Below are 8,727 nucleotides of genomic sequence, written 5' to 3'. Positions count from 1 at the left end.
ACTGGAGTGCAGTGGCCGCTCCTGGCCACCGCAGCCTTGACCTGCTGGTCTCCGGCGATCCTTCCTCCTCAGCTTTCCAAGTAGCCAGAATTACAGGCACGCACTACCCCGCCCGCCTAATTTTTTGATTTATTGTAGAGATGAGGTCTCGCCTGCCCAGGCGGGTCTCGAACCCGCAGCCTCAGGCAATCCACTCACCTCAGCCTCCCAAAGGCGCGGGATTACAGGCTGAGCCACCGAGCCCGGCTGATCTTTTTTTTAAAACATTTTTTGAGGCCCTGCTATATGTCATTTTCTTTTTTCCTTTTTTTTTTCTTTTTTTTGAGTCAGGGTCTCATTCTATTGCCCAGGCACAATCACAGCTCTCCTGGGCTCGGGGTGATCCTTCTGCCTCAGCCTTCTGAGTAGCTGAGACTACAGATGTGTAGCACCACACGTGGCTCATTTTTATTTTTATTTTTTAATTTTTTTTGAGTTGGAGTCTCACTCTGTCGCCCAGACTGGAGTGCAGTGGCACGCTCCCGACCACCGCAGCCTCAACCTGCTGGGCTCCAGTGATCCTTCCGCCTCAGCCTTCCAAGTAGCTGGAACTACAGGCACACGCTACCACACCCGGCTTATTTTTTTGATTTATTGTAGAGATGAGGTCTCGCCAAGTTGCCCAGGCGGGTCTCGAACACGCGGGCTCAGGCAATCCGCTCACCTCAGCCTTCCAAAGCGTGGGATTACAGACTGAGCCACCGAACCCGGCTACCTGGCTCATTTTTTAAAGTTTTTGTAGAGATGAGGTCTCACTATGTTGCCTAGGCCAGTTTTGAACTCCTCGGCTCAAGTAGTTGTTCTGCCTCGGCCTCTCAAAGTGCTGGGATTGCAAGTGTAAGTCACCATACCTGGTCACTATGTCTTTTTCTGTGTGTTTGGTGCTGGACATTATGATTTTAGTTAGAATTTAATGTAGATTAGTACCACTTCCAAGACAATACCAGTACTTTAGGACATTTGAACTCCATTTCCCCCTCCAATGTCTTGTGTTATTTTTGTCATATGTTTTTATTCTAAAAATATTTTAAATCTTCCAAGGCATTGCTATTACTGGCTTTTTTTGCAGTCAGCTTTTATTCAAAATTCTCCACATTACCTTTTTTATTTCTACTCATTGCTTTTTGTATTTCCTTTTTTCTATCTGTTGTTACTCATTTTCCTTCAACTTGAAGAACTTCCTTTGATAGTTCTTGTACCTCAGGTCTGAGGGTGACAGATTTTACCGGATTTTTGGCCTAAAATGTCTTCAATTTATTTTCCTTTTTGAAGGATAGTTTTTACTGTTAATTGAATTTCTAGACTGACAGTCATCTTCTTTTTGCCTTTTAAAGATGTCATTCTGTTCTTTTATTGCTTCCATCATTTCTGTTGAAAAATCATCTGTATAGCTGTTGTTGTTCCCTTTCAAGGTAATGTGTCTTTTTCTTCTGGCTGCTTTTATGATTTTCTCTTTGTATTTTGCTTCTGGCCATTTGGTTATTGACATTTGTAAATGTAATTTTTTTGGTATTTATTCTGCTTGCAGTTCATAGAGCTTCTTGGATCTGCTTCTTGAGCTTTCGTCAGGTTTAGAAAATTCTTAGCCTTTATCTCTTCAAATATAGTTTCTGTCTCATTCTCTCTTCATTATCTCTTTAGAGATATTCCAGATATATGTATAGTTTTTCATGTCCTGTTCCTTATCTGTCCCTTAAGCTTCTTCCTATATTTTTCATCCTTTTGTCTCTGTGCAATGACTGTGTCATGTTCAGTAGTCCACTGTGCCAAATTTGCTCTCATCCTCATGTATTAAATTCTTAATTTCTGGTATTTTACTTTTAGAATTTCCAGATGGTTATTATTATTAGATTCTAGTTCTCTGTTAAAATTCTGGTCATCTGTTTTATTGAACATATTCACTTAGTTTTTAGTCTGCTAAATCAATATCTGTATCACTTGTTTTTCTCTTGTTCCTGTCTCCTGATATGTCCAATACTTTAAAAATTTGTTTTGGACATTATATATAAAAACTTGTAGAGGATCTAGAATATGATTTCCCCCTCTAGGAAGGATTTACTTTGGCCCTTGCCAGGCAATAAGGCAAAGAGCAGATCACTTTAAAACAATCTGGGATTGAGCTGATTTGATCCTGAGTTTCAGGCTGGAGTGCAGTGGCACACTCATGGCCACCCCAGCATTGATCTGCTGTACTCTGGCGCCCCTTCTCCCTCAACCTTTCAAGTAGCCGGAACTACAGGCGCATGCTACCACACCTGGCTAATTTTTTTTATTTTGTTGTAGAGACGAGGTCTCATCAAGTTGCCTGGGCTGGTCTCGAACCCACAGGCTCAGGCAGTCACTCGCCTTGGCCTCCCAAAGTGCTGGGATTGCAGGCTGAGCCACTGAACCCAGCAACTCTTATTTTTAAGATGAGTCCCAATTAAAAGCCTGGGGTATTTACTGGGCCTTTTTTCCTTGGCAGACTCTAAATTTCAACTTTTACCTTCTCAGTCCCATGAAACAGCCAGAGGCTCTGCTCAACTTAGTTCCTTAGTGTTTCATCCCTCACTGAATTGGACAAATGCCCCCTGAAGAAAAGTGGTGCTGAAGCTCAGGCTCACATGTACCTTCTGTCTAGACTCTCAGCCATTCAAGTGCTATAGTAGCTCTCCATTGCCTTTCACAGATTTAAAATAAGATTCCTCCTTCTTTTTAGTTGTCCTTAGCACGAGAGTTGTTCTGATACAAACTAACTAGTCATTAGGAATTTAGGAATTTAATTTTTAAGAATTATTTTCAACAAATCCTGGTAACCATGTAGATTGCCCTGACAGGAGATATTTCTAATCTTTTGAAATCAGAATCCTTCTTACTGTCCTGTCCAAGTACTAAGCAAGCCTGACCCTGCTTAACTTCCAAGATCAGATGAGATTAGGTGTGTTCAGGGTGGATGGCGGTAGAGAGAATTCTTCTTACTCTTTAATTTTATAATTGCTATCTAATGTTATTTATTTGATTATGAGATAATTGAGCCACAGAAAATATACACTGGTCTGTAGCTAGAAATGTGGGAAGGGCCCTATACTCTTCAGCTGCATATCATAACTCACCCCAAGCTGCTCCCAGTGTCTTTTATATTTTCTTCTATAACACTACATTGTTGTAACCATTTTTTAACTTGTCTATCTCCTCTGCTAGTCTGGGAACTGGAACTCTGCTGTGTTTACCTTTGTGATTTCAATGCCTACCACAGTGCCTGACATTTGAAAAGTAGTTAGCAAATGCTTTTTGAATAAAGGGTTCTTTTAGATAAGATTATTTGTATAGATGAATAATATTTATTAAATTCTCATTAGTATTTTGAATTCAGAAAGATTCCCCTCCCCCTGATCTTGACCCATATTTTACCCTATTTAATGCCTGTGGAGTGTATAAATTGAATACATTCCCTAGGATTTGGGGGTTTCCTGAGTATTGAGTGAATGGAAGAGACTGTCAATAAAATACAGGAAAGAAAGGCACTGATAACATGGATACTTTTAAGTGGCTTTCAGTTTAGTGCTCACCCTTGTCTGCATCCTAGAAAAAGTTTTGTAGTTCAGGGTTGAATAAAATATATAAGGGAACAAATAAGGAATGTCATACTCTTCTGGAGTCATGACCTGTCTAGCCCAGTGCTCTGATTGTGGCTCCAGTGAACGTCCTTTTATACCAATGCTTCCTTCACTCTTTATTGGCTGAAGACAATACATGAGTACGCTTAGATTATATGTAAATCAGGTATATATTCTTTGCTATATGATTAAAAGTTAAAGCTAGAGTCACACTGTATTCAAGTTTTTCTGTAAAAATGAATACCTGACATACTTTGCTTTCATTCCAGATGACTGGTCTCTGAATTTCATTAACTGTATAGTAAGTATATTTCTCTGTTTGAAATTAAAGTTGGTGTTATTTAAATTAAGGATTTGGTTTACTGACAGATATCTTATTCTCTTTCAGGTTTGTTTCTATCTTCATTTGGTATTTCCCATAACTTAAACCAAGCGAGCTACTAGTAACAGTTGCAGGAACTTCCTTTCACTGATTTTTGTATGCCCCAGAAACATACCATCCCATGTTTAAAGGATAGAAGTCCAAAGAATTCTTATCTTTATTCCCTAACATGGTCTAGCTCCAGCAAACTACTGGTCAGTCCTGTGTGTTTCCTACCTAACATGTCCAAGTCAAAGCCAAATGCAATGTCATCTCCAAACTTTTCTTACTCCCAATTTTAGAAATAAAAAAATGTATTTCTGAAACTCTCGCTTCCAGTAATGGCAGAATAGCTTGATCATCAACAGACAATAGTGGTAAAATCTGGACAATTTGAAAGTATTGGAAACTGATCAGAAGGAGGCAAAAAGTGAACGAGAGTGTATCCTGGCAAGATAGTGTGTGAGATTTGTGTGTTATGGGTTTTTGCCTGAAAACATTATCCAATCTTGGTGCAAGGACTCAAGCAGAAGGTATCAGAGGACTGAGTTTGATGCCAAAAGAATAACCAGAAAATTAGAGAGAAAACCTAGTTTTAAAAAATTATTGTATATGTGAAGAAACAGGAAAATGTGATACTTATTCAAGGAAAAAAAATGTCAATAGAAACAAACTCTGAAATGACCTAAATGTCACAATTAGCAGACAGTGAGTGACTTTAAACAACTATGATCAATGTGTTCAAAGACCTAAAGGAATATATACACACACAGTAAGTTAACATATGGGGAATTTTAACTGAGAGCTTGTTTGGAGGCCTAGCAGGGAAGCGTAGCTACTCATATACCCTTGACTAAAGAACAGTCCTCCTCTAGTAGAGATGGTCGTCATCTTCTCTTGTGGGTACAGCTTTGGGAGGGATGTACATGAAATGGTAAGGGAGGAAGGGGGCACCCTCCTAGCCCCCCAGGTCAACTGAATTAACCCTGTGATATTTGTCACAGCCAGTTTTCCCTCACACCTTAATTTCAGCTGAGAAACAGAGACTGTAAAAAAAGACCAAATGGAAATTCCAGAGTTGAAAATATAATACAGTCACTGGGATGGAAAATGTACTCAATGAGCTTAACAGCAGATTGGAGACAACAGAAGAAAATGAGTTAGTGAACAGATCAATAGTCTGAAGAACCAGAAAGAAAACAAAGAAAATACACACTAGGTGTGGTGGCTCACGTTGGTAATCCCAGCACTTTGGGAGACTGATGCACGAGGATCAGTTGAGCCCAGGAGTTTAGGACCAGCCTGTGCAACATACTGAGACCTCATCTCTACAAAAAATTAATCGGGTGTGGTGGGACATGCCTATAGTCCCAGCTGCTTGGGGAGGCTGAGGTGGAAGGATCTCCGGAGCCCAGGAGGTCAAGGCTGCAGTGAACCATGATCATGCCACTGCACTCCATCCTGGGTGACATGGTGAGACCCCGATACAAAAACGAAAACAAACCTATACATCTTAAGTGAAGACAGAAAATAAAAGTGGAGCAAAGTTGAAATGAAATGCTCAGTGCCAATACATTCTAGCAATTCTGTGATGAAAAACACTGAACAATAAAAAATTATTGAATTTGGAATATCTAATTCTTGTAGTGTTTCCTTCAAGAATGGGGGCGTGCATATTGCCTGATTTTCAAGCATTGTGTTTTTTGTTAACTTTTATAAGGTCATTTCTCTCATATGACCAAAATGTTTCAGTTTTCTGTCCTCCTCTTCCTCTTTTATTCCCTCATTTTTTCCAGTGACTAATAGCCTTTTCCTTCTGCGTGCTGTATTTGGAAGCCAGTTTATAATAAAGTGAAATGGGAGATGACTTCTGGCAGTGGACTAAGGTGAAGGAAGCATGTAGGATAGGTCATCATATAAGGTTCCATTCTTAAGTGGTTTGCCTTTTGATACTTTCTGTTGTATTGCAATTTCACTGTAATTTTCTAGTTCTTGATACTTCAAATTATTTAGTTTATTTTAAACATCAGTCTTAAGAACTGTAAATATAAAATACCAAATTATATTTCAAAATAAGCCTCTTTTAATGATTGATTCCTCTAGAAACAATTCTGTTTCTCTTGATTTACACTCTGCAGGTGTTTCACCAAAACCAACAACACTTTCAGCAGCAACTCTCTTCCTGTGGTCCCTATGGTAGCACCTTATCCTAAGGATGGTTTGGAAATGAAGCCCCTTAGTCACATGAAGATACCTGTATGTCTGGCTTCCACAGTCCCAGATTGTGGCCAGTTGTCTGAAGAGAGCATCAAGGACAATGTGGCACCAGTACCTACTCAGCACACTTGCTGCCAGGACAATATAAATGACATCAACTCTGATTGCACAGAAGATACAGCAGAGTTCAACAGAGGTACAGGGGAGGCATGTGAAATCCTAAGTTTATTTTTTCTTTTTTGAATAGGAGTCTCACTCTGTTGCCCAGCCTGGAACGCTCACGGCCACTGTAGCTTCGACCTGCTAGACTCAAGCGATCCTTCTGCCTCAGCCTTCCAAGTAGCTGGAACTACAGGCGTGCACCACCATGTCTGGCTAATTTTTTGATTTATTGTAGAGACAAAGTCTTGCCATATTGCCCAGGCTGGTCTCAAACCCATGGGCTGAGGCAGTCCTCTTGCCTCTACCTCCCAAAGTGCTGGGTTTACAGGCATGCGCCACCATGCCTGGCCCCTAAGTTTCTTAGTCTTCAGTTAGCTAAGAAGCATATAAGGGAAGTTGATAATTTCAGAATTTTTTCTCTATGATTAGTTTACATATTTCTTAAGAGACTGGGTGGGGCGGGGCAGAGTAGGAGTAGGTGTTGGATGATTCTTCAAGAAAAGATGAAACTAGTTAAAAGATTTTTTTTTAAACTTTTTAAAATTTATTTCAATAGCTTTAGGTGGTGCAAATAGTTTTTGGTTGCATGATTGCATGTGTGGTGGCAAAGAAGTCTGGGCTTTATGTGCATCCACTACTCCCACCTGTACTCAATAGGTGGTTTTCGTCCCTCCACCCCCACCCGCTCCCTTCTGCGTCTCCGGTGTCCATTATATCATTCTCTATGCCTTTGCAGATCTTTAGTTTAGCTCCCACTAACACTCTTTAAAATTCTGTGATTCCTCATGTCCTTCATCTCAGGCTGTTAATCCCATTTCATTTAGGAAAACGTATCCCATGGGGCCTCAATTCTGTTTGTACCTGGACAGAAGGCTTGCTGGAAAAATGTGTTTTGCAAACAGGTTTTTAAGGGGGCTTGTTTTAATCCTCAGATTAATTGTATAACTTTCATGAGAGCTCAACTTTATTTTAAACCTCTTGAACCTACTGCCTCCCTCAGATTCACAGCAAACATCACCAGGCTCTATTTTTGCTCATTACTTTTTCTCTGTTGCTCAAAGTAAAGTTTTTAGATTGCTTTATAAAAATCAGCCTTTAGCATCCTGTAATGCTCAGAAACCTTTCTGTTTTTCAGGAGACAGCTGTGTCCATTCAGAAACCGAGAACAAAATTTTAAGTTGGAATCCTCTTATTTTGCCACCTGTCTCAGAGGACTGTGCTGAAAAGACAATGTGGTCTTCTCCCAGCATTCCTTTAGACGGCTCATCAGGGGTCCTTCAGCAACCCCAGGAAACCTGAGAATGTGCAAACGACTAGTCATGTTCCTACTTCAAGCCAGTAACTGCACAGAACAGGCCTGGGAGTGAACTGTATGAAGGACCTTAATTCAAATCAGAGAAAATCATTATTTATTTTTTTTTGTAGTAATAATGTCATATGAATGTATCTTACAATGTGTGCCCTTTTATATTTATGTGTTAAAATTTTTCTTTCCTATTCCTTCACCTCAGTAGGAAACAACCTTGTTTTACATAGTTTTCAATCATCTGGTAAGCAGAGGGATCATTCTATGTTTTCTAAGAACCCCAGTGACAATAAGAGCTCCTCATGCAAAGGATCCCAGCCATTGGCTGATTCATCTAGGAGGGAATTGCAGGGGTCATTTGAAGTTTGTCACGTTTTCAGAAGGAAAATTGTCTTTTAATGTGTCAGAAAGTTTTCAGACTTTCTGAGAACATTTTGAAATTAACTACAATTGTGACCTAACGTTTGTAATAGCATATCTGGCTGATGAGTTTTGTAAGAGTGCCTTCCACAGAAGTGATGATGCGACCTGTTGACCTTGTCTGTTTACACACGGCACAAATAATGTCTGGTCTTCTAGGCCCTAGTCATAGGCAGTGTCATGGACATGGTAGAGTGTAAGGTCTAGCTGCATTATTGCAGTGTGCAGAAAGGGAACCAAGGCCAGGGAGAAGAATAATGCCTTCATGTCCCACTGCTTTAAAATTACATTAGTTTATAAATAACCACCATGGGGCTCCTTTTGAGTGTTTCTAAGGGTAGGAGCAAAATAAAATTTTAAGTGGTAGCTTGAAGAGAAAAGTACACATTTTAAGAAGAAAGAGAAGGGCTGCTTTTCGGTGTGTTCCATTAGTATAGGAAAGTATGTGCTCATGTTGCCACACCACGGGAAAACAGTCATTCTCTTACTTCCAACATGGGCAACAGCCCGGCAGGTGTGAGTGTCAGAAAAGACTTAATTTGGAGGAAAAGTTTTTTGTTTTTTTTCTTTTAATTTTCTGAAAGTCTTTCAGAATGTCATCATTGTAAACAGGAATCTAAATCTTG

At 39.9% G+C, this 8,727-nt stretch overlaps 1 protein-coding gene across 1 annotated transcript in view; it reads left to right on the top strand.

Moving 5' to 3' along the window:
- Positions 1-7,987, top strand: part of CDON (cell adhesion associated, oncogene regulated) — a 96,809-nt gene extending 88,822 nt beyond the window's left edge. The window contains exons 19-20 of the mRNA XM_008068075.2: positions 6,135-6,409; positions 7,511-7,987. Of these exons, the coding sequence (XP_008066266.1) occupies positions 6,135-6,409; positions 7,511-7,674 (439 nt within the window). The 3' untranslated portion in view covers positions 7,675-7,987. The remainder of the gene's footprint in view (positions 1-6,134; positions 6,410-7,510) is intronic.
- The last annotated feature ends 740 nt before the right edge of the window (positions 7,988-8,727 follow it).

This window comes from Carlito syrichta, unplaced genomic scaffold, assembly GCF_000164805.1.
Source record: "Carlito syrichta isolate Samal-C Ts95f unplaced genomic scaffold, Tarsius_syrichta-2.0.1 Scaffold309859, whole genome shotgun sequence".
Classification (NCBI taxonomy): Eukaryota; Metazoa; Chordata; class Mammalia; order Primates; family Tarsiidae; genus Carlito; species Carlito syrichta.
The sequence above is the reverse complement of the archived record's forward strand: the minus strand, read 5'-3'. Positions and strand labels throughout refer to the sequence as shown.